This window comes from Squalius cephalus (assembly GCF_949319135.1).
Source record: "Squalius cephalus genome assembly, chromosome: 23".
Lineage (NCBI taxonomy): Eukaryota > Metazoa > Chordata > Actinopteri > Cypriniformes > Leuciscidae > Squalius > Squalius cephalus.
In genome coordinates, this window is record NC_137144.1 from 18505321 (window position 1) to 18531302 (window position 25982).

At 38.1% G+C, this 25982-nt stretch overlaps 4 protein-coding genes across 31 annotated transcripts in view; 2 read left to right on the forward strand and 2 right to left on the reverse strand.

Moving 5' to 3' along the window:
• The first annotated feature begins 955 nt into the window (after positions 1 to 955).
• On the forward strand, positions 956 to 10499 carry LOC307151243 (ovochymase-2). The gene is made up of 16 exons (XM_079859182.1): positions 956 to 1047; positions 1139 to 1485; positions 1591 to 1742; positions 1901 to 2096; positions 2323 to 2437; positions 2512 to 2645; positions 2739 to 2882; positions 4521 to 4651; positions 5046 to 5139; positions 5948 to 6079; positions 6565 to 6645; positions 6858 to 7041; positions 7642 to 7696; positions 7840 to 8020; positions 8249 to 8382; positions 10089 to 10499. The coding sequence occupies exons 2-16, from the start codon at positions 1263 to 1265 to the stop codon at positions 10254 to 10256; spliced, it is 2124 nt and encodes a 707-aa protein (XP_079715308.1). The 5' UTR covers positions 956 to 1047; positions 1139 to 1262; the 3' UTR covers positions 10257 to 10499.
• Positions 10500 to 10716: 217 nt separating this feature from the next.
• Positions 10717 to 15454, forward strand: cyb5r2 (cytochrome b5 reductase 2). Its single transcript, XM_079859185.1, has 9 exons — positions 10717 to 10868; positions 11978 to 12136; positions 12246 to 12318; positions 12416 to 12522; positions 12600 to 12729; positions 13044 to 13127; positions 13247 to 13332; positions 14555 to 14654; positions 14764 to 15454. Exons 1-9 carry the CDS (start codon positions 10854 to 10856, stop codon positions 14934 to 14936), a joined length of 927 nt encoding a protein of 308 aa, XP_079715311.1. The 5' UTR covers positions 10717 to 10853; the 3' UTR covers positions 14937 to 15454.
• A 1226-nt stretch (positions 15455 to 16680) lies between these two features.
• ppfibp2b (PPFIA binding protein 2b) overlaps positions 16681 to 25982 on the reverse strand; it is a 54337-nt gene continuing 45035 nt past the window's right edge. For 27 of the 28 annotated variants that reach the window (XM_079859160.1, XM_079859171.1, XM_079859167.1 and 24 more), the window contains 7 exons: positions 25777 to 25927; positions 25255 to 25366; positions 25025 to 25113; positions 24796 to 24918; positions 24566 to 24691; positions 22301 to 22489; positions 20521 to 20979 (listed from right to left, as the gene is read on the reverse strand). In XM_079859160.1, the coding sequence (XP_079715286.1) occupies positions 20776 to 20979; positions 22301 to 22489; positions 24566 to 24691; positions 24796 to 24918; positions 25025 to 25113; positions 25255 to 25366; positions 25777 to 25927 (994 nt within the window). In that variant the 3' untranslated portion in view covers positions 20521 to 20775. Of the gene's footprint in view, positions 17660 to 18175; positions 18860 to 19680; positions 19747 to 20520; positions 20980 to 22300; positions 22490 to 24565; positions 24692 to 24795; positions 24919 to 25024; positions 25114 to 25254; positions 25367 to 25776; positions 25928 to 25982 lie in introns of those variants that run through there. The other variant, XR_013819853.1, reaches the window with a different exon arrangement.
• Positions 16883 to 17620, reverse strand: rep15 (RAB15 effector protein; the record flags this gene model as incomplete). The annotated part of the gene is made up of 1 exon (XM_079859187.1): positions 16883 to 17620. One exon carries the CDS (start codon positions 17618 to 17620, stop codon positions 16883 to 16885), a length of 738 nt encoding a protein of 245 aa, XP_079715313.1.

Here is a 25982-nt window from a genome sequence, read left to right on the forward strand (position 1 = left end):
ATAAACGTCAAGAATTGTTGAGCCTATCCTCTTCATTAATTTAAAGAAGCTATAGAGAAAGAATCTATTTACAATATAATGTAAATAAGTAACCTAGTAACTTAATTTTGTTTGGTTAATTCTATATTTGTTATAGTATGTGAGTACACAATTTTAAGCCTTAAGACTCTTGAGAGTGTAAAAATCCAACAACTTCCAATAAACCTTTAGATTAAAAGGTCAATCTGGTCATTGAGGGAAGCATTGTCAGGAGCTTTTCTCTTTCAGCTGAATCACAAGCTGTAAAAATGTCTGCGGATGCTCCTTGTACACTTTAGAAACAGTATAAGTAATGAGACACACAGATGCACAAAATATTTAAGTTGGATTTAGATCCTTAATATTAGTAGACTAAACTATCCTTGGGTCTAGGTTTAAAATTTGGGTAACAAAGCTACTCACAATGCAATCTTCTGTTCAACATGCCTGTTTCCTGTGTAAAGTTAATGAGTAACCACCCAAAAAGACCACCGCTCTATCACCTCTATAAATACCCCAATCTTAGTCTTTGACAGCAGAGGACACAGAATGTCTGAACTATCCTACAGGACCTTTGTTGGCTTTCTCAGCTTGTTGGGTTGTCTCGAAATGACCTATGCTGTTCATCTCAGTGGTAAGAAAATGTTTAATTCAATTGTATGTGAACTAGCCACAAATGAATGACAAACTTTTGTCCTGTCACTTGATATGCAGATGCAAAGTGCGGATCTACTAAGTCAAGAGGCATACTTGACCGTTCTTTGAGAATAGTCGGAGGGTCAGCGGCTAGACGAGGTTCCCATCCATGGCTGGCACGTAACTGTTCATCTTAACAAATCGCATGATAAATCGTGCAATACTTAATTTTATTTCCAAAAGGCATGCTGTAGATATATCAGTGTGCAAAAATCTATTTCACAATCATCTACAGGTGTCTCTTAGGATCAGAGGATCGCATTTCTGCGCTGCAGCCATCTTGACAGACCACTGGCTTTTGACTGCTGCTCACTGCTTTGCAAGTGTATCCGCGTAGGTCCACTCATTCACCCATGACTAATCATAACTTTTGACCCTGTCAACACTTAAATTTCCTACTTTTGAATATAACTGCTTGCCCTAGGGATTTCCTTCACAATATTGAGGCTGTAGCAGGTGAATTCAACCAAAGAAAAGTTGACAGAGGGGAGCAGAACTTCCACATAAAGACTGTAATTTTCCATGAAAAATATCAACGCACCTCTCCCATGAGCTACGATATCGCTTTGCTTGAGATCAATGGGCGCATTCACTTTGGCAAGTCATTCTATGAGACTAACTTATGCAATATATCAGCTATAGAATCAGAGATGAACATGTGTGTTTTCTTGACAGATGATTTCATTAAGCCTGTTTGTCTGCCTCATCCTGGTGAGAGGTTTCCACCCAAGACCATGTGTGTTGTTGGTGGATGGGGTCGTATTACTGAGAGTGAGAAGCCACTTGAATAACATTGAAATAACAATTGGGAGAAAGATATCAAATATCTCATTGCTATAATTAAGGTATTAAAAAAAAGTGTTATCCTCTCTTTAGGAGGGCCACTTCCATCGGTTCTTCAAGAGGTGCATCTGGACTTGTTAAAGCAAAGCAAGTGCAAACATGTCCTGCAAACTCTTAGACCTGAGCAGAAGACCTTCACAGTCCTGTGTGCTGGCCCAGAGAGAGGTCGGAGAGATGCCTGCCAAGTAAGTTGACACTAAAGTTGTCTCCCTAACAATGACATTGATTCTAACGTCCTGAATATTACACCTATATGGGACTCCTCTGGTTCAGGTCAGCAGAGATGCGTTTAAGCTCTTGCAACTTTCTGTTTTGAGTTCCTATCTGCCCTTCTGTGCTCCAGGGGGATTCTGGGGGTCCTCTCCTCTGCTCTAGAGAAGATGGAAGCTGGGTGGCTGTGGGGGTCACGTCATGGGGTAAGGGCTGTGGCCGAAGCTGGAATGACAACAATATCAAACCATCATCCAAAAGAGGCTCACCTGGAGTATTCACTGATGTCTTAATGTTTCTGTCATGGATCAAGTCAAATCTTAGGAAAGGTGGGTATTGTTGTCGAGTTGGTCCTAGTCTAGTAACTGAAACAATGTAGGTTCAGCAAGAGCTGATCAATTTGCTCTCAAGCAAGACACCTTACCAAGGGTGGACTGGCCATCTGGAACACCTGGAGTTTTCCCGGTGGGCCGCTATACAATGAGGGCTGGCTAACCCCAAGTTTCAATAAGTCGAATATATCAAATATTTAAATAAATGACTACTTGCTTACAGAACTCAGTGTAGGCGTGGAAAGGTCCCTGTGCAGTGTACCTGATGGAGTTGTACCTGGAAATGAAGGCATTATCAGAAATCCAGCTCTTTATGGGCAAAGCTACAACCACAATGAGTGAGTTACATCTGAAGTATTTTACATATGCAAAAACTTTCACAGCAACTTACGTTTCAATTTTTTGGGTGCAGAATGTGTTTGTGGTCCATTCCAGTTGCCATTGGTGAACGTATTCTTCTGAAGTTCTTGGAGTTTGACTTGGAGAATGACACACAGTGCCAAAGCGATCATCTGACTGTGTACGTGGATGAAGACAGGCGAATAGGTGACAGAGGAAACATTAACAGAAATTATGACTTTGCTGTTCTTTACTTTCTGCAAGTGGTTGCATATTTCACCATGTGACCTTGCTTACCAGGGCGGTTCTGTGGCAGTCAACCACCCTCTCCAATTCTTATTGGTGGTTCCCATAGTGTCACAGTACAGTTTGTATCAGATGTAAGCAGCACAGGTGCAGGATTTGCCATCCAGACCAGTGGTGTTGGCGAGGACTTCAGTTTTGGTGAGTTTATTCTGTCCGACCGGTTTCTCCTGCTCTAAAAAAAGTCAACAAAGTTTCTTGAAAGGGACAAAACAATGTTTGAAGAAATCTGTATGCTCAAGCCTGTTTGGTGACGGTCGAATTCAGAATGAGTTGTGCAATTGTAGCCCTTCCCGATCACATTGTGTGGATGCTTGGAATAGCATGCTTGCTTGCATACTGTGTGCTTGATTAGCAGGCTTGCTTGCACATGCCTGATGATGTCGTTTTCAAGCATTGTCTCATTTATACTTATGTGTTTCCACAGTTCTGTTATTAAAAAAAATGTTTCACCCTAATGGACCACTTGCACTGAGCTTCCTGACGCACTTCCGTTTGGAAATAGTATAGTAGGCTACATCTCACTTATTTCCGGTTACAATGTACTGTGGTACAAACGCCACCTAAAATGAGTGTCCGCAATAAGATTTAAAAATGTGGCAATTTTTATTGACAGGAGAAGGGATATTCTGATGTTTACTGTGTGCAGAATTTTCCAAATTTATCGGAACATGAAGTTTTAATCCAACCCAAGCCGATCTGAGAAAGCAGCGGGTGTAAAAAATACGCTGTTATTTCACCACAGGGTGTCAGTGTTCGTCTAAACCAGTGACCGCGACGCTGAATTGTGTGAGAACAAATGAATAACATCAGTGCAAACCACGAACATTTATTTATTTGGATTAAATATTTTAATCATTCTCTATCATTTTTCAATGTCTATCTTTTCACTATTTACATGTTTATAATCAAAATGCTATAATATTCAAAGTAGTTGACTGTCATTCTCCTCTACTCTGTGTAGCCTTTATTGATTAAATAGCCTAGCCTATTTAACATCGTTACAGGCACCTATTTTAAAAGACTGGAATAAACACCAGCGCACACAAGCAATCCTTTTTAAGGTCAGTTTCATTTAAAAATGTAAACCCAACAGGTATGAAATGTCAGAAAGAGAAAAAAACTGTTAATGGGAAGATGAGCATATGACTGCTGCAGCTTAGTGGATAAATATATTTAGCCTATTTATTATTCAGAATGCACAGTTGGAAATAAAATATATTTATAGGAACATTTCAGCAAGGTTCAAGATAATTAATACAGAGATCATTATTCATTATTTTTATAAATTGGCAGCCATAAAACGTGATAATCTGCAATCTCATGTATGTAGGTGCGCTGAACGCTCTAACCGGAAACTCCCGATATGTACTAATTAGAACATGGAAGTAGTCCATTGTGCTCTCTTTAGCAGCACAGGTTGTCCCCAAATGATCTGTCAGTTTCATCACCTGGTCTGCAAAGTGTGTTCATTTCCCCAGTCAGGTTGAGAGGCAAGCTAACATTCCCCAGTAGAATTCTGTTTTCACACTGCAGCCGCTCAGATAGGCTCCTCAGAGAGAGCAGAGGGCTTATCTCAATAGGACCGTTACTATAGTTACTGTACATGTCTGCCAGGGGGCCATACACCAGTGGTAAGTTCAGAGAAGGTAAGAGCTAGGTTCAAATCACCACCCTGCTCCCGTCAGTATGACCCTTGCCAGACAGAAATGTGACACCATGCTGCAACGCCATTGGCTGGGCTCCATTCCACCAGTTTCTCCTTTTGTGTTTGTGCAGGAGCTGAATGTGGAACAGTGGTGCTGTTAGAGCCCAAGGTGGCTGTGCGGAGCCCCGCCTACCCGAATGCCTACAGGAACAACAGCCTTTGCCACTGGGTCATCTATGCCCCAGAAGGCCACATAGTCAAGGTAAAAACAACCCTGTAGCCCTATTGTTGGCCCAGTCAGCACCTGGTGTACCCTCTGTCCAGTCATGACCTCTCTGTCCGGTCATGAATGCATGCATGCAGTGAGATTGGAGGCTCTGATCAGTTTCACTGCAAAAGAGAATGTGATACTCAATTAGACAGCAAAGAGCGACGTTGTGGCGTCACAGCAGTCATGTAATGCTGGTTGTTACCTGCTGTTTTCAAAATGCTGCAGATTGTTTCAAATTAAGAACCTTTTCTTTTTTTTTGGCCTGAATGATTTTAGGCATCTACAGTGCCAGAAACACCTGACTGGGCCATTCTGTGTTCATGATCATCTCACTCTGTTTGCTATATGCTAACATGCTAATTGCACTTTAATATGTGCCTTAAAGCTTGACTTTGATGACTTTGAACTTGAGGAGTCTGAAAACTGCCAATATGATTCACTCACAGTGTTCGGAGACATTGATGGCAAGGATGAAATAGGTAAAGTACAAAAAGATGATTACAATTGAAGTATTTGATCTTTTAAAATTGAAACAGGAATATAAACTACCGTTCAAACGGTTACCGTCCGTACATTTTTTTTACGCTTTTAAAAGAAATGTATTGCTCTCTAAGGCTCCATTCATTTAATTAAAAATACTCTATTTTTCTATTTGAATATACTACATTTCTGGTAACACTTTAGTTTAGGGTTTAATTCTCACTATTAACTAATTGCTTATTCACATGCATATTACTATAGGATATTGGCTGTTTATTAGTACTTATAAAGCACATATTAATGCCTTATTCTGGATGACCATATTCCCTTAATCCTACCTAAACTTAACAACTTCCTCACAAACTATTAATAAGCAGTAATTAGGAGTTTATTGAGGCAAAAGTAATAGTTAATAGTTAGTTAATATTGGACCCTAAACTAAAGTGTATCTTATTATTATCAATGTTTCTGAGGAAACTGTGAATTTTTTTTTTTTTTTTAGGATTCTTTGATGAAAAGAAAGCAATTAGAATAGAAAACTTTAAAAACATAAAAAATGTATTTACTGACACTTGAAAGTATTAATGTCTTTAAAAAAAAATACTCTACCCAAACTTTTGAACGACAGTGTATATTTTAAAAGAAAACTAATCTTTTTTTATTTCATCTTTAATATTGTAAACATTAGAGTTGACATGTGTGTTACAGTGTCACACCGTTATCAGTTACACAGGAACATTTTGCACTGCGGCATTATGGGAAATGTAGTTTTCAAATGCTCTGCTATTATAATTTTTGTGTTTTAAGTGGTTGTATGTGGCAGGAGCGTTCCTCCGGCTGTTCTCAGCTACGGTTCCATAATGCTTCTGCAGTTCAGCACAGACAACACCATCTCTGCCCGCGGCTTCATCGCCACCCTTTCTTTTATCAGCGAAAAAGGTGAGAGTCAACATTAGCAAAGAAACGCTCACTGCAGGTGTTTAAATGTCACACATGTGCCAAATGTCTGACATGTGCAAATAGTTTGCCACAGTATAAACACACTAGCTAACTAACTACTATTTATACTACCTCAAAAGGTCAACAGTAAAGTTGAATTGTTTTGCAATCTATACATGCATTTATACAGAAAGTTTATTATAATATATATAAGGCTATTATATAAGACATCAAATGTAAGATTTAAAAAAATCAATTTAGGTTTTCTATTGATTGTTGATAATATAATTATATGTATATAATATAGTACATGTATTCAATATTTAGTACATGATACAACAAAGGCACAATGAATACTGTTTATACATCTCAACTTTTCAAGCCTTTCTTTGACACCACAGAGTTTGTAACCAGTAACCACAGACTTATGCTGTGTGAAATGATGACAAAAATGATAAGGCCTTGAATATTACATTTCCTCACAGATCTCCAAAAGACAGCATATCAAGATCAGGGGGAGGAAGCAGATTATGACAGCAGAGTTCTCTCGCCACATTTGCAGGCTGGTTTGTTCTTTGTGTTCTCCACTTTAAAATAGGCTCTTTGTCTCAGAGGGCCTTTAGAATGTGTGGAATCCAGCCGGAGCCAAAAAAATGTGTAAAATAAGGGAATATACACTTATTCAGAGTCACAAATGAGAATTTATCTCTGAACAGATTGTGTGGGTGTATTTGGTTTTACATCAAGTATTCATGCTTGCCTTCCACTGACTTCTCAGCTCCGTGTGGAATGCCTGATATCTTTGCTGGCTCTGGAATGGACGCCCTGAGGAGAGAAGAGGATGATGGGAAACTGCCATGGCTGTGGCATGTCAGCATTGGTCTGGGTGCAGGCCGTGACTGCAGCGGGGCGATCATCCAGTCACAGTGGATCCTTACTGATGCACACTGTGTCTATGACCTGTGAGCAGCCAACATGGCAGAAGTGTTGTATCTAATGGAGCCCCTAAGGGGACATGGTGATGAAAAAATGAGTTAGACGGAAAATAAATGATATTTGCGTATAACATTTGCATTCTACAAAACTTTTGCACAACGTTTCTCGGGGAAAGGTAATGGTGAGAGTGCAAAAACACTGAATAATAAGTTTTCCTCCCATCTTATTATTAATTTTTTTTTTTTTATATCATTACCATGCCCCTTTAAGGTGCGGTCACAAAATTTCAGGCAAAAACCGGTTCATTGTCCATTGACTATTGTGTAGAGATGTATGAATCACCACTCTCACAGAAGTCAAATCAAGAAGCTTTCTGTTGGTCAGCGCTGCGAATTCGGGTGACCAACTTGAGCGAAATCTGCATGGGGAACTTTATTGCCCTTGCGCGTTCTTAATAACTGGATTTCTCTGTGGATTTAAATGTGACACCTTTAGGGGCTCCATAGTTTCTAGAGCCATGCACATGTATTAACTTTGAAAAAGACATTAACTTATGAATACACAGTGTAGTACTTTTTATTGAAGGCACTATACTAAAAGTACTTTTTATGTTGATTTCTATGTAGGGAAGAAAGACTTCAAAGAATTTTATCAGTGACGACAGAAGGCTTAAAAAAACAGGTGAGAAGTAACTAAATCAACATCCCACCAACAGAAATTTGGCAGGAATGTTGTTCCAGGAACTAATGTTGATTTTGTGTCTTTAAAGGGACAGTTCACCCAAAAAATTACAATTCCCCTTAGTAAATGAGATCTCTTTTCAGACCCGTGATGTGATCAGAGTACACGTAAACCCTTATTACAACCCATCCTCTCTCGAATTTAATGTGGCTTTGCTTCAGTTGAGCTCTCCGATAAATCTCAGAGAAAGCACGCAGCCTGTCTGTCTACCCTCTGCTGGACAGGACGTCTCACCCTCCCTCCGCTGCTGGACCAGCCAAATGTGTACGTCACCCTTCTGCCTTCACGAGTTGACCGCTGTGATGGTTACACAATAGTCTGGAGGATTTTGATATGTGTGTGTGCATCAAAAGCAAACATGACATTGCACGAAAACTTGTTGAACTAGAGTTGAACTTTCAGAACTTGAATGTCACCTGAACAATATCATTTTCTCTGTTGGACATTTTGCTCTCTGTGGATCTTTAGCTGAATGTTATGCACTCTTTTTAGCAGGACATGGGCAGCACAGACCTGTGTGGCTAAAAATATCTGTGCTGGAACGAGCGGTGTGTGAACAACAGCACGGAACTAGACTGACACCTACTTTGTTATGTGCTGGACTGAGCACTGGAGAATCATGCATGGTGAGGACTGGAGCTAGGCCTACTGTGAACTACACTGAACTCTTGCTTTTACTAATAGGGAATGAAATTGAAGAAATACTGACCTCTAGTGGGTAAGTTCAGTAATGACTCTTAAATGAGCTCTGTCCAAAACCACTTGATGTGTGCTTGTGGTGATCTTGGAAGAGACTGCGGCTGCATCTTTATATGCATACTTCCCTACTATATAGTAGGCGACTGTATGTGAAAAAAATAGTGTGTACTAATTCACAGTATTCATTAAGCTGTAGCAGCAAAGTACCTGAATTACTATTCCAGTGAGATTCTGAAGTGTGCATCCAGTGTACACTTTGCTATCCCATGAGGCCATGGGAGAGGAGTTGTGAATGGCAGAGAAGTGACGGCTCGCTGTGTCCGAAATCACCCCATATACCCTTAAATAGGGCACTATTTGAGGGGACAGCCATTTGTAGTGGTGTCCGAAACCACAGTGGACGTTATTGAGTGCACTCATTCAATCCCACAATGCACTGCAATAATGAGCGTACAACAAGGTGTACACTCGACGGCTAGAGAATACCCATAATTCACTGTGACGGTCGCGCCGAATGAATTCCCGCATCTCGCCAGAAGATGGTGCCCGCAGCTTATGTCGCGTTCCAGGCAACCTGTAACCCGTGTTTTTCAAACTCGTAACTGGGAGTACATCGATCTAGTACGAGTTCACGGGTGGGAAGTCACGGGTTTGACTGCCGTTCCAGTGCACTTTCACGGGTATAAGGTTGGAAAAACACGGGTTACAGGTTGCCTGGAACGCGGCATTAATCCACACACACACACACACACACACACACACACACACACACACACATATATATATATATATATATATATATATATATATATATATATATATATATATATATATATATACAGTATATATGGCTGAATCATCCATCCATCCATTTTCTAAACCGATGGTCCAATGTGGCTACAGCGTAATATCATACAGATATAAATTCCTTTTTAATTGATTATTAAATAGTTTAATTAAGGTTTATACATGCTAGTTTAGGCCTGCATGACATAGTTCAAGATACATTTTTTCATTTCTACTGGAGCTGCCAGTTTGCTACGTTTTAAATGATGATTAAACATCAAGCACAAACTGTGCTAAAGCGGCAGCCCTTCTGGTACACATTCATTCACTCGTTTTCATTCACTACTTCAAGTGTAGAGAATAGTGAATGAGTGTAGGTATAGGGGACGCTTTCGAACACAGCCGATGTAACTGATGCCGTAAATCACGTGACTGACAACATCACGGTCACGGATGTAGTATGTACATTCACACTATACACATATACTGTATACACTATAAAAACATACTTTTTTTAACTGTTGCAAAGTAATTACTTATTCAAAAGAAGTACATAAAGAGTATGTTATTTCATTTGCAGCCTATGACTTTCTTTAATGTAACAATAAAAGATGTTAGGCAGAATGTCGACAGGCAGCATAGTGACAAAGCCATATAAAGTCCATTTAAAGATATTTTGAAGAATGTTGGTTGCTGAACATTTTTGGCGACCATTGAATGAATGATTTTTGGGGGGAGAACTATGTCACTTGATGCAGCAAATTTTCACCTGGAAATGCACATTTCAGAGACTAGACAAAAAATTGGTAGTAGCTATTTTTCTAGTCAATTTCTGAACTTTTCACAGACTCATTGGAACGGTGGACCTCTCGTCTGTCAGACAAACACATCTGGGGTTGTTCTGATGGGACTGAAGAGTTGGGGAGAACCTTGTGGTGGGATCCAGAAGCCTGCAGTATATTCTTCAGTACCAGCCGTCATGAACTGGATCTCAAAGCATTTATACACTGAGTGAAAACCCTGAAATAGCAGAATTCAGTATATTTTTGTGAATTATTTTGTTCTGAAGTAGGCTACTCAAGGGTGTAGAGTTATATTCAAGCAATTTCAAGGCTTTTTTTAAAGAAAATAAAACGTTTAAATATGTCATTTTGATGATCAAAGATAAGTTTCAAGGAATAAAAAATGTTGACTACAGAGGGACATTAAATTGTTTAGACAACCTTGGCTAACTTGAATATAAATATTTTAAAGCTTCAAAAATGTCCGGCATTTCTGTTTTTATTACTGTAACTGCCTTGGCCTAATGTGCTGTACTTGAGGAGATTCCTTGACGCATCCCGCTGAACGTGATATCAGGCAGTGGGGTGATCCCACACCATTCACAGACACACATGAAGAACCATAGGCAACGCTCTGCTCATTTAAATATTCTATTCCTATTGGCTGAGACCACTGAGGGGCCTACTCCTGTTGGCTGCATTTCATTAACTGCCTTGGTGCAAAGGTTGGAATACAGGAAAGAGATGAACCATGAACAACTTTTACCTCACATACAGTGAACCCTGACCATATTAACTGATACAGTACATTACAGGAATAAGACTGCAGCATGGATCAAGTTCTAGTGAGTATTTCCCCCCCTTTAAATTCATATTCTCTGCTTTCTTCCTCACTCTGCCTTGCAAAAAGCAATTAGCACCTTGTCCTCCATGTCAGTTTCACGCTTATCTGTTGAGTTTATTCTGGTTAGAATGACAGCAGAGGAAAGAAGGTGAGAGTTAATTACAGACATAATTATGCAGGTTATCAAATCAATGTTGAATGTAGCACAATATGCCAATAGTTTAGAGTTAGTTGCTCAGTTTATTATCAAATGTTTAGACGCACCTACTCTATTATTCTTAATAAATGCAAGTTGTTAAATAATGTAAAATAATGAAATAACAAATTAACTTAATAGTATTATATAATATACTTAATAATACTTACATTTTTTATTAAAAATAAATTTTATATTTGTGTACAAAACTATTTAGAATGTAGAATAACAGTGAAGTCATTAAAACAATGCAAGTGTGGTGGTTATGTAGTGTCGACATGTTGAATTTGTTAAATTCGGATGAATTTTGTTAAATTAAATATTTAAATAATAAGTTAAACACCATCCAGTCCATATCCTGCATAAAAAAAACTTTAAATTTTAATATAAGATATTAATTACAATATTTAATTAAACATTTATAATTTACACATACATTTACTTATATTTTTACTAGGGCTTTCAAACGATTAATCGCGATTAATCGCATCCAAAATAAAAGTTTGTTTTTACATAATATATGTGTGTGTAAGGTGTATAATTGTTTTCTATATATAAATACACACACATGCATGTATATATTTAAGAAATATTTGCATATTTGCATTTATATTATATATAATTTATATTATATATAAAAATTGTACATATAAATAACACATTTTTCTTAAATATATATGCATGTGTGTGTATTTATATATAGAAAATAATTATACTCCATAACACACATATATTATGTAAACACAAACTTTTATTTTGGATGCGATTAATCGCGATTAATCGTTTGACAGCCCTAATTTTTACTATAAATATACATTTCATTTACCTATATTTTTATTAAATTATAATTTATATTTGCCTACAAAACTCATTTCAACCATAAACCAATTGTGCCAATAACGTGTATTTTGCAGACAGTACCTGTGCTAATTGGGATATCTGTAGTGGTGATCACGGTCCTGTTCCTCGTCCTAAACTCGGGAGGCTCCAATGGAAATCGAAAGCAAAGCAAGTTTCCAAAAACCTTACAGGATCCTAATCTGAAATATCCACTGCCACTCATAGAGAAAGAGGTCAGTCCGAATTTTAATGTGTACTTAAATATGTTTTATACTGCAAAAGAAAAAATAAGAATATTGTTGCAGCCCAATTGCCCTTCTACTTGTATTTGGTTTGCAACAGGAGATTACTCATGACACTAAAAAATTCCGGTTTGGTCTTCCATCCTCGTCTCACGTTCTTGGTCTCCCTATTGGTAGGGCATTTCACTACAAATTTATCATATCAGCAGAATCACCTGACCTCAAATATAATATCACAATATAAGATGGATCCTGTATTCTGTGTCACAGGTCAGCATGTTTACCTGTCTGCAAAGGTGAATGGGAATCTGGTTATTCGTGCGTACACACCCGTGTCCAGCGATGAAGACCAAGGATACGTTGATCTAGTTGTAAAGGTGTGATGCAATACATTTTTGTTGCAAATCTATATGTGGGCTTCATAAAAATCCCTTTCTTCAATATCTCACATAAGGTCTACTATAAAAATACTCATAAAAACTATCCTGATGGAGGCAAGATGTCTCAGTATTTGAATGATATGAAGATTGGAGACACCATTGACTTTAGGGGTCCAAATGGATTACTGGTATACAATGGAAAAGGTAAGGAAAAATCCTCCTTTTAGTTTATTATTACTTATGAATAATAAGTGTTATTTTAGCATTATTTATACTCTATTACATTATTAATTAATACTTTGAATTAACTTACAGTATATTTATATTTTCAGTTTTCCTAGTTCGATCATTTCCAATGTTTCTACACCAGTTTTTTTGTACGATGCAATGCATTTAGCCACTAGAGGGCGATGTCTTCTTGTTTTAAGATTAATAAATGCATGACCTGTATCCACAATGCATTTTTAAATATTTAAATGCTTCAGATGCTGCATATATTTCTTTACTGACATTTACAGGACAGTTTGCTATTCGACCTGATAAAAAATCTGAACCTAAAGTGCGGAAGTTTAGACACGTGGGCATGATTGCTGGTGGAACAGGTAATGATGGACATATTTTGAGTGGGCTCCAATGTATTTATAGTAGGTTTCCAGGAATTCCTGCCAAGACGTTTAATCTAAATATGTATTAATTAAAGATGTCGCGTTCATTCTTTCAGGCGTCACTCCAATGCTGCAGCTGATCAGGAGTATAACCGCAGATCCTGCTGACAACACCAAGTGCTCCATTATATTTGCTAACCAGGTCAGTCACATTCATGACGGAATTCTCATCAAGTTAAAAAAAAATAAATAGGCAATATATTACTGTAAATGGAGCTCAGTGTGTGTTTGACCTCGTATTTTTGTGTTGCTTCCCAGAAACAATATCTAAACATCCTGTTAAGTGATAAACAGTTTCAGACATACATAAGCCATATTTTCTCCACCAAAGAAAATAGTTCCAAAAGGTAGTCAAGTCGTCGAGTTTAAAGGGTTAGTTCACCTAAATATTAAAATTCTGTCATTAATTACTCACCCTCATGTCGTTCCAAACCCGTAAGACCTTCGTTCATCTTCGAAACACAAAATAAAGATATTTTTGATGAAATCCAAGAGCTTTCTGAGTTTTTTCTAGTTTTTGGTTCCCAGAACATTACCATAACCTCTTTACTCCAATATCATTAACCTGCTGTACGTCAATAATCATCCAGCACACCTGCGACCCATAGTAAAAGTGGTATGGAAGATGTATGCATGGATGCCTATAGTATAATACAATCTTGTTTTTATTTATTGTTGAATTATTAAAAAATAAGATTAAATTTGTCCATTAATATTTAAGATTTACTATATTTCACGGGGTACCCAGATTTTACATTTCTTCAGCACCAAATAGCTAAAAATGACTTCAACACAATGGTTTTTCAAATATGAAATTTACTCACAGACACATACTTAAAGTAGGATATCAGTACATTTATTTCTTACCACTGAATTTTACAGCGGGACATTCTTCTTTTGGTCCGATTTACATCATGTTCTCTTCAAACTTCAATAAGGGTGTCAGATCTATCCGAAATCATATTTACTCTCACATCTATATTAATTATAAGTAATTATTCAACAAAGAGATCCATAAACGAACGTAAGTCAGTAAGCCAGTAATACCCTCTCAGCTCTCGCTCCAGTGAAGCCTGACTTTCAATTTTAAAAACTCGCTCCTCACACACACACACACACACATTATATTTATATATCTATCCACGTCTCCTTACATTTTAGCTGGAAAAGAAGAAAAATAAACAGAATTTTTGCAGATATTTTTAAAGTCTTATTTTAAATTATAATTTCCTAGGGAGTGTTAACATGTTATATATTTGTCATATCATAAGTACACCTTGTTAACTTTATATATTTGTCATAACATAAGTAAACCTTATTTAATGTTTGTTAGTGTTGTTGTAAAGTGTGTTTCACTCCCACAGACTGAGGAGGACATATTGTTACGTAAAGAGCTGGATGAAGTTCATAGAAATCACCCTGATAAACTCGATCTGTGGTACACACTGGACAAGCCCTCTGAAGGTACAATTCATCTTCTGATAGAAATATCTAGATGAATGCTAATCGTAGAGATCATTTGACTGCCCAACAATAGAGACGACTGTGAAGATTTTCTCTGTTCTTGTGACAGGGTGGAAGTACAGCAAAGGGTTTGTTGATGCTGCCATGATAAAAGACCATCTCCCGCCTCCGGCCAGCGATGTGCTCATCGTGATGTGCGGTCCACCCCCCATGATCCAGTATGCCTGCCTGCCAAACCTCGACAAGCTGGGCTACAAAACTGACAACACTTTTGCATACTAAGTCTTCTGCCACTGATTAGTGTATTACACAAACATATTCTGTGATCATTTGTAATAGATGGTTTACAGCTTGTGAAACATGTCGAATCAATGCCAGATGTAGGTTTAAAAATAGATCTTTTGTTGAATCCCATTTGGTTTTGTTTGTGGGGAATTATCTTAGAAAAAAAGTCCAATTCAGGCCAGTAATAATGGAAAACTTTTTTTATCTGTATTTTTGTTGTTTTTAAGGATGAATATCAAAGTATTTTTAAAAACAGGGTATATGTACATTTCCAGAAAAGTTGGGGCGTTTTGTAATATGCAATAAAATCAATAATCTGTGATTTGTTAATTCTCTTTAACCTTTATTTAACTGACAAAAGCACAACGAGAAGTTTTTCAATGTTTTCAATGACCATCTTAAAGGGATAGTTCACCCAAAAAATGAAAATTCTGTCATTACTCAGACTCATTATGTCTTTCCAAACCTGTAAGACTTTTTCATCTTCGGAACACAAATAAAGATATTTTTTAATGAAATCTGAGCGATTTCTGTCCCTCCATTGACAGCTAAGCAACTACCACTTTGACATTTCAAAAAGTTCATAAAAAGATCTTAACACTAATCCATATGAATTGAGTGGTTTAGTCCAAATTTCCTGAAGAGACTCGGATCGCTTTATATGATGAACAGATTGAATTTAGGGAATTTAGAATTCTCGACATGAGGGCGAGTAATTTAAGAATTTTTATTTTAGGTGAACTATCCCTTTAAGTGTATTTTGTAAACAAATTTGAATTTTGATGGCTGCAACACACTCCAATGGTGCGTTCAAGTCATCTCGTATAGATCGTATTTACGAGTTGAACGCACTTGAACGCCACCACAATGTCGTAAATACCAGTGGGGAGCTCGGGATTTTCTCTAAGCTCCGATCTTTACGAGTTGGGGGGGTATCAGTGATTAACATGGCGGAATACACAATACTTAAAGGTATTTAGCTGTGATATTGTCAGGCTTTTCTATTAACAGCTCAGTTAGCTAATCGCCAACACAGAATATGATAGTATTATAATATAACAATGCAACATGTAACAATGTGTTGGCAGTGGCTTCATAAATTAATTAAAAACATAAAAATACAAAGTACACCTGATGCACGTTTCTTTGTTCTTCATTTTCTAGAACAAGAACCTTACTGTATTTTTGTGTAATTAATTAAGAGAAAGTACTCCGCCATTTTGCTCCGACGAAAGTGACTTGAACGCACATGCCGTTATAAGCACGACTTTCCACCTCGTACGTACGAACCGGTACGAACTTGAACGCACCACAAGAAGGCGTGTTTACCACTGTCACTTAACCTTTCTTTTAATTAGCCTACACTTTTTAATCATCACAAAAAAAGATAGTTTAAACCATCACAAAAGCGAATATTTTAACCATCAAAAAAGAAGATTTTTTGAAGAGTGTTGGTAACCAGACAGTTGGCGGCATCCACAGTAGGCTATTTGTTTTTTCCTATGGAAATCAATGGCTACCGTCAACTGTCTGGTTACCAACATTCTTCAAAATATCTTCTTTTGTGTTCAACAGAAGAAAGAAACACATTCAGGTTTGGAACAACATGAGGGTGAGTAAATGACAGAATTTTCATTTTTGGGTGAACTATACCTTTAATAGATACTGTAGCTAGAGAAAAAAAACGATGTGAATGAATTTATTTTAAATGTGGCGTAGTTACAAAGAAAGTACAAAACTTGCCAGCAAAAATATTTATTTCTGCACATTATTTTGCATCAAGTAACAGTTAAGTATTGCTGGAGGCGGATGGACATCAGACACTAGTTTTAAGGCTGGAAAGTCTAGGGAAAATATCAAGCATCTGTTACCAAGCAGTGAGCTGCTCATTAGAATAAAACCCAAACAAATTGTTAATGAATCTAGTAAGAACAGCTCAGCTGTTAGGTGAACTTAACAAGCATGGTCAGAGGATCGTCACCCTCCTTACCAACCAGTGCTTGCATCATCCCACTTGAAGTGGCAAAGCATTTCGCACCTTTGAAGAAGTGATCGATAAAACCCTGATCAATCCTCACACACTTCCCCACAGCTGCTTGCAAGTTGTTGCTTAGTAGCCCGTAAATGTTTCCCTCATCGTTTTGTCGACCGAAGAAGAGAAAAAGCGCGTAACAGTCTCTGCCGATGGAAGAGCAGAACTCCACCATCCTCTCGGCTTGGGTTTTCTCCACCACATCCATCCCGGCCATGCGCATGATGTCGCTGTAGATATCCAAGGACAGTTCCTCCACGTTCTCCTCCGTTCTTTCCGGCAGGTGAAAAACCTGGACCGCGATCTGGACCCGGGGGTTCTTGCTCGGCTGATCCAGCACGGCCCAGACCCAGTGGGCTCCCAACAGTATCCTCTGTTCTTGGGTCATGGCCGTGCAGTTGAACGTGCCGCTGAGATTCAACAGGCGGCTGTGCTGGATGTAGGTCATCAGAAAGATCTCGCTTAGGGTTGAAGGACTTGGGTGGAACTTGTTCTCCGGGTCACTGAAGAGCAGATACTCCTTCGTTCTGGATGAAGCCGATCGGATGCAGTCGCTAAAGAGGTGGATGAGGTCCGGCGAGGAGGTTTTGTTGGGTTTAGCCCATAAGGTTCTGATTTTGGCTTCATACTGGAGATATTTTTGGTTCATTCCAGCTGGTCCAGTTCAAAGTGTTGTTTCCCTTATACACTGGAAATATTGGCATCATTTTATTGCATTTTCCATTTCTTTAAGGACAACCAAAAATCTGATTTAAAATCCAATAGATAATGACTGAAATTTAACAGAAAAAAAAATATTCATCAAGTTCTATTAATACAAATTAACATTTCTAGACAAAAATAAATATTTATACGATTAAAAATAATGGCATGTCGCTAACATTAAGTGTTTATGTTACAAGGAAATAGTTGTTAATGTGGTCACACTTTAGTTTAGGGTCCAATTCTCACTATTAACTATGACTTTTGCCTCAGTAAACTCCCTAATTACTGCTTATTAATAGTTAGTAAGGTAATTCTTAAATTTAGGTATTGGGTAGGATTAAGGGATGTAGAATATGGTCATTCAGAATTAGGCATTAATATGTGCTTCATAAACAGCCAATATCCTAGTAATACGCATGCTAATAAGCAACTAGCTAATAGTGAGAACTGCCGTTAATGGACACTAACATGTAAAATGTCATTAGATAAAATAACTCACCAATAATATTCTTTCCTTAGTATTGGGTGAGAGTGAACCTGCAGTCGGATCGATCTTCTCTTGTCTGGTGTCCTATTAAAATAAGTGTGTGCATTTAAGGCTGTACCATCAGATAAGGACCTCCCAAATATAATGTTTGCCATTTGGGTCACGGGACACGTTGGACAAGACATCATAAAGCCCCTTACAACAACAAACCCCTTTCAACCCTTGAGATGGATTTAACAGAGCTATAGAAAGCAAACAACCATTTCTGCTTGAAAAAAACAAACTGCTTTTAACATATTATATAGATTTGAAAAAAGATCAAGCCCAAGAAAATGCTAAACTGCTGGGCAAACAAAGATTTACTCACATCCAGTTCCATTGGCTACAAGAACACAATAATATGAAAAACACAAAGGTAGAGGTAGATATAAAATAAGGGCTGTTTTGCATATTACATAAAAAGTTTTAAAATCATTTTCATATAGTGCATTATAAACTCTCAAATCAAAAACGAACAGTAAATCAGTAACACAATAGTCTTGAGCTGGACGGTGAACAGGAGATCGTGTTGCACAGCTGAAGTCCTGAAGGTTTGAGGGTGAGGTGGGTTAGGTTCTTGGCAGTTAATGTGGCTCACACTATTGCGGTGTGGCTGCGTCTCATTCCTCTCAGGAGCTCGTCTCGGCTCAGTAAGTACTGGAAGTGAGAGGAGGGGATGGTGCCAGGATTAGTGCGAAGCGCTCCACAAGGTAAACTAGTTTAGCAGAGTTAAACCTAAACTTGTCAGTAACTGTTTGCAAAATGTGACACTAGGGCTGAGGGACTTCTAGGATTTAGCAAAATAATATTAACTCTATCCCTGCCAAAGAAAAAGAAAAAAAAAAAAAGTTGAAAAATATTTTTTTTTATCATTTTCACAAAACTTACATGGCCCCCAGAATATTTTGTTGTATGAATATCTGAACATACAATATAGCAAAAGAACATTCTGAACAAAAAGCTGAGAAAAATCAAAACGGATTCAGAACGATGCTCGATATATTGATTGAGTAGATCACTAATGTTAGGCAGTTTTGCTATGATGTTTAATGTTTGATGATCACATTATTTTACATGTGCATAAGCAATGTTTTGATCTGGAGATTCTTTACTCTTTAAGATGCGTAACAGCGCCCCCTACCATATAAACATGGATTGCCGGAAAATTCAGTCAATGGCGGGGAAAGAGTTAAGAAACGTGAATATTAAAATAGTGTTTTAATGTGACTTTTATTTGGTCATTAAGTGTATTAGTAGTTTAGTTTCGCAATTCGTGTCTCGGGAGTGTTAAAAATATGTAGATAAATATTGATTTCTTTCTTTACTATGAATTGTAATATTGGTACATGTAAATAAATATTGGTACATGTAAATCAAAAATACAAGCATCATAAGCTTATATATATATTTAAGAATTATAGTATCTGTAAGAACATTAATTGGTTAATAGATCCTGCAGAGTTAAAAAAAACCCTTACTGTGAGGTTGTTAATTCCCCTGGATAAGGCCTCGATCTGCATCCCTGATCCTTTAGCGCACAGAATCTGAAATGTCAAGATATCCATCAAATATACCAACCTAAATAATATAAGTTAATATTCATCATTGTACGCAAGTACAAATAAATATATTTGTATTAATAGATGGAATATTAAGCAGAAGCAATGGGTGGCAATGAAGTGCAAATAATGCGAATATAGAGAAATGTATATTAGAATGTACCTGCACAAGTGCATGAAAATCCTTTCCCAGCATGCACTTCTCCACATTGTGAAAATGACCATTTGTTGGTGGCCAGATGCATGGATGACAGCAGGTTAATGATTAATGTTTGTAAATCATGCATGCCAATGTTTTTTGTGTGTGTGTGTGCAAAGTTTGTTATTAAAATCATATTGCAAGATGATTAAGTTTTGAAATTACATACAGTCAAGCAAGGAACATTTTTTAAAAGGAAAACATCCCTCTACGTGCTGGAAAAAACACACAATATCACTGTGATCGAGGAGGTTTATTGTTTATGTAACAATATTTTGCGTTATATATCATTAGTCTATCTTCAACTGAAGAGGCAAGATATCTACCTATAAAAATACTCTTGTGCATTTCATTGTATGAAAATAACCATCAGATTAGTCAAAATGTGCTGCTGCTGCTGAGCATGTAAGTAGTAGTCTGTGTGCCTCTTAAAAATTCACCATAAATATACCATTAAATAACTCTAAAATATGCAAATATTGCACAAGATAGTACACACTGTCTTTAGAAACAGTAGGTGTTGGGTTACAAAAATGGAATACTTTTAAATCTCAATACATTTTTAACGATTCACAAAAAATGATATAGTATCATCACAGGTGAAGTGGCACTATTCTGGGAAAAGCGTTCTACTAAACCCTGTTTCCCTTGTGAGATGATGTACTAAACCCTTGGATCCAAGTCTTTCCGCAGTGTCCGTACTGCGGTCTAGTGTCCGTCAATGGAGGATGCTGGGGGTGTTAGAAAATGGCACTGAACAGAAGCAGGGTGTCGCTGGGAGGTTGCCGTGGTTTTGTGGGATATGGGTGCAAGCGTCAGATCTGTAGAGCTCCCACCTGCTCCCGCCTCTCCGGGTCCCTGTCGAAGATGGGGCTCAGGCCCCTGAAGCCGCTGTAGGGCCGGTTGGCCCCGTTGAGCAGGTCCTGGGCTTGAGATGCATCCAGAGGGCAGATGTAGTCCGTGGAGTCGTCAGCGCGCTTCTTACGGTGGCCAAAACTGGAGAAGCCTATTTTACGTGGCTGAGGAACAGAAATATGCAGCATGAATAACAGCGATTAACATCTGCCCATATCAGAAGGCCGATATTTCATATTTAACCATGCATACACAATTCCTTTATTTTTACTTTTTAATTCTGCCATCTAATGCTCACTTAAGGTTAATCTTTAAAAACACTCATTTAATATTCATTTTCATACTGTTAAGATGCCCAGAATTCACTTGTATCATGTAAAATGTTTATTTTGTTTTTTCAGTTTGGGTTTTATTTTTCTATTTAGACAAAAAGAGTATAAAAGTAATATACTCTTATAATATAATATAAAGTTTGTGGGAAAATTCTGAAAACTACTACAGCATTTATTAATCTTGTTAATCATTAACATTTAATCTTGTTAACATTTATTACAATCATAAGTTGCATCTGTTAACATTACTTAATTTTAGTTAATAGAAATATTCATGTTAGTTCACAGTGAATTAACAAAAGTTAATACAAGTTAAATAATTAATAAAAGTTAATAAATGCTGTAAAAATATATATTGCACATTTTTGTTGTTAAATGATTTTTCCAACATGTGTCTACATGTTTGGTGGTTTTATTACTAACCAAAATAATAATAATAATAAAAATGTTACCACCAACTTGAATTCATTCATTCATTAAATTCCATAATTAATTAATTAATTGAATTGGGCTGGATATCGGCAACTATCTTATTAATAAAAATAATAATAGTAATAATAATAAATATTTGTATACCAAATTCAATCAATTCATGAATTGGCCTGGATATCAGCAAATATGATAGGATACACTGCGATTCATCAAATTATCATAATCGGAAACGGTGCCAAATATTGAGACAAATCCAGTCCATGAATCTCCAGGATCAGTTGAATTTTTTTGTAAAAGACTCAAAATAGTATAAGGTGAGGCAAAAGAACAACAATAAGAGACCCTTTAAGTCAGGTCATCCTTACCAGAAAAAATTTATCTAAAAAAAAAAAAAACATTCTTTCTCTTATCATGAAAAGTGAATGGTTGGCAAAAGACGAAAGACGAAGGTGAACTAAATGTTTCGTCTAAAGCTGCATTGTGCTTAGTAAGTATGTTACACACTGTAGGACCATTCGCTCAGCACATTCCGTATAGATGGCCTAAGCAAAATCTAAGTGTCAAAACACGTGTGCTGCATCAGCTGAGCTTAAACACGAATCAGGCTGCTGAAGCAGGAGTCTGTATTTACATGTGTAAGGGCTTGCATCTTCATTCTGAGGTGTACGGTTGGCAGGGATTAAGGTGTTTCTGGTCAGCAAATGTGAACTGATTTTCTTACCCGGACTTTTGCGGTGGTGGTTAGCGGTGTGTAGCTTGATGATTCCAGGAACTCCTGTTTCTCTTGCTGAGCCTGAGAGCCCACCAGCGTGTTGAAATTAGTGGCCAGGTGCCTCCTCAACAGAGTCTTCTGCGGGGGGATGTTCAGGAGCATCGCAAGGGTGTCGGAGTTAAAGCGAGGTTCCAAGATCTGACAAAAAAAATGAATAAATCATAATCTGAAGCAAGAAATACATTAAACAAATATCCCAAATATTGAGTTCTGAGTAGTTTTCAGGGTTTTGCTATGAATTTGCTAGGTGGTTTTTGCTTTGGGGTTGCTAAGGTGTTTTGAGTGGTTTTTAGCATGTTCTAGATTATTGCTAGGGCATTGTTTGATGGTTTCTAGGGAGTTTTTATGAAATTGTATTGTGTTATGAAGTTCTGAGTGTTTTTTTTCTAAGGTGTTGCTTGGGGCATTGCTATGGGGTTGCTAAGGTGTTTGTAGCTTGTTGCGATGCATTTTCTAGGGTGTTCTAGATGATTGCTAGGGCATTTCATGATAGTTTCTAGGGAGTTTCTATGAAGTTATAGCCTGGCAAGCCAGACCTACATCAAGATGTTGGGTCTGGCAACTCACCATAGACATGGCTCAATCCAAGGGGCGGGATAAACGGCTGTCTTTCAAATTCCCTCTGCACGCAATAGAACAGCGTTTCAACCAACCAGAGCGTTTTCCCAACAGCGGAGCTAGTTGATAGATTCAACTTTTGCCATATCTGGCCGGCAAAACTACGAACACATCTTCCTTTTTTTAAGAATGACTTAAGTGCAGTTCAATGCTCTTTTCTCAAAGAAAAACCTAACTCCAAGTCCTCCAGAGTCGCGGACAAAGCCGATTCGAAAGACTGTTCTCCAGCAGCTCCGCCATTCTTTGTTTTCAAGTGGCAGGTAACCGTCGCAACTCTGTCGTCATTATGTTAAGCCCGCCCCGCCTATTCTATACACGACGTGATTGGCCTGACCCAATTTAGGTTTTGCAGCTCGAAAGTCAATGGAGAGTTGCTAGACTACCCTGGCTGCAAAATACATTTTGCTGCCGCTAGGGTGCGTCTAGATTTCTAGGCTAATGAAGTTATGTAATGAGGTTCTGAGTGGTTTTAGCTAGGGTGTTGCTATGGGGTTGCTAAGGTGTTTTGAGCGGTTTTTATCTTGTTGCAATGCCTTTTCTAGGGTGTTCTAGAATCTAGATGATTGCTAGGGCATTTCGTGATAGTTTCTAGGGAGTTTCTATAAAGTTATGTTATGAAATTCTGAGTGGGTTTTGCTAAGGTGTTGCTTGGGGCGTTGCTATGGGGTTGCTAAGGTGTTCTAAGTGATTTATAGCAGGTGGCAATGCATTTTGTATGGCATTCTGACCAGGATTTAGGGTGTTGATGTGCATTTGTTAGTGTTTTGTATAAGGTTACTAGGGAGTTTCGGGTGGTTGCTAGAATGCTAAGAGACTGCTTAGGTGCTCCCAGTGTATTTTATGTGTTCATATGCATTTGCTTGGATGTTCTGCATGGTTGCTAATGTGTTATTGGGCGTTGCTATAGGGTGGCTAAGGTTTCCGGTTTGCTAGTTGTTTACCGGCCCAAGTGAAAAGAGCCCACAACCTTTCATTAAAGGTGAAGTAAGATTTTTTTTTTAAATGTTAAAATACATTCTCTCAACCCAGTTTATTTTTCATCATTAATATGCCATTAATTGGTTTATCGCCTCCCAGGCACCATCAAAACACTGACAGCTGTCCGCTCAGATCCGTCAATCTCTTTCCAGCTCAACCAATAGTGCAAGTTTGGGTACAGAAGTGCAATCCAAAATTCACTGCATTTAGACCTTCAAAGATTAAACGAGACATGAACACGTCAAAGCGAATGGGGAATTGCGATGCAATGCGTTACAAAACATAACGCATTCTCGCGAGCGTCATTCTCGTGAGCGTCTCGCTCACATTTGCTCTAGACAGAGTGTTAGCCTACTCAATTGCTTACTCATGACACATAGCACAGCTAAACGTATTCCTAATATGTACTGTTATTGAAATTAGTGTACTTTTACCCGTTTAATACATGCCTTCACAAGCACCCATGTTTGTGATGTTTGAGTTGGGGGAGGCGCAACGCGCAAAAGAGGCGTTTGCAAATATGCTTTATTTTTGTAATTCCGCTAAGTGCCACTAGTGTCGCAGAAACTATTTATTCACCTTAAATTAGTAACAGTAAGTTTGATTTGAGTTACTCACTATAAGTCCTCCATGCACTCCGCTGCCTCTCAGGTTGGGGGCGTATTCTGCCAGGTCAACTGATCTGAGCCACTCCATCACACGGTGATTGGACCACTGGACGACCTCAGAAGGGGATGTCTTATTCTGTCAAAACAACATGAATTAGCATATCCATAATGTGCATTATTAGTCCTGGACGTGCAGAAGTAGATTGCCCTCTCTTTGTTTTCTGTTTATTTCATCCACACCTCATCTCCAGGTCTTCTTTTGAGGCAGTTGGGGTTGAACTTGTTTACATGTAGGACGTGGATAGCACACTTGATGCTGAGATGATGAAGTTGACTGGTGACTTTCATGAACAGCAGATCATTCTGAAAATGAAACATAGTACCAATATTAATCTCAGTTGATACTGCACATTAATTCCAGACCTTTAATTTGATTGGCAAGGCACTAAAGGTTAACAAAGAGATTTACCACTGTCAAGTACTGCAGCATTCTACCATCCACACGTCCGTCATGAAACTGGTCTTTGTACTGCGGTAATCCGATATCATCCAGCCATCCTGTGTAGAAATAACATGGTTTCTTTATATGAGTGAAACTAATTCCTTTTTTATATTTTCTAAAATACTCCAAATCCTCCATATGTGCCACAAACAAATCAAAAAAGAGTGATGAAAATTGATTTGTTCACAGGTACATACGTGTGACCCAGATGTGGTCGAGTTCAGAGGATTTCTCTGTGATTTTGGTGCTGAAGGAGCGTAGAGCCAGCTGGAGTTTCTTCTTGTGTAGTGGATGTTTAATTCCCAGATCCTAAATGTGAAAATCAATTCAAAAATCAAGATGGTTGTGACAGCATATTATTTCTTTGCTAATGGAATCTATCAATATCAAGGAATAACATTTTTTAAGAGCTCAATTAAGGAAGTGTAAAGTCGAACATTTAATTGAGTGAGTTTGAAGGCAGAACAAATGAGTAAGTCGCGCAGCATTACTGGCGTGGAACAGAGGTTAAAGCTGCCCTGGCAGGTAGAACCAAACCAGAATTTGAGTGGCACCACAACGACCTGAGGCGAGAGGCATAGCCAAATCATTTTACAGGAACCGCCAGGTGTTGCATGAGGATATCAGATTGTTACAACCTGAAACCACAGGTCTGCATGTGTTCTTTATCCCAAAGTCTTTCAAACATGTGCTGATATCTTGTATGAAGTATCTCTCACCTTCTCTACGTCCTGCGAGGAGGCAGAGAGTAGAGTCTGACCGCTGGTCACCCACTGTCTGGCCATATGCACGTACTGACCCATGCCAGAGTCCTCCATCCATGCGCACACCTGATCACATGACCATTTCGAGAAGGGGATGTTCGTGTCACTGCAGAACACAAATGTAGAATATGAGAAACAGGAATGAAGGTGCTTACACATGT

Coding starts and splice junctions, on each gene's coding strand:
- LOC307151243 (XM_079859182.1), top strand. CDS start 1,263: ATGAGCTACGATATCGCTTTGCTTGAGATCAATGGGCGCATTCACTTT. Junction 2,646..2,738: donor GGATGAAGACAGGCGAATAG/GTGACAGAGGAA, acceptor CTTGCTTACCAG/GGCGGTTCTGTGGCAGTCAA. Junction 8,021..8,248: donor CTGCTGGACCAGCCAAATGT/GTACGTCACCCT, acceptor CACTCTTTTTAG/CAGGACATGGGCAGCACAGA.
- cyb5r2 (XM_079859185.1), top strand. Junction 12,523..12,599: donor ACGTTGATCTAGTTGTAAAG/GTGTGATGCAAT, acceptor ATCTCACATAAG/GTCTACTATAAAAATACTCA. Junction 12,730..13,043: donor ACTGGTATACAATGGAAAAG/GTAAGGAAAAAT, acceptor TGACATTTACAG/GACAGTTTGCTATTCGACCT.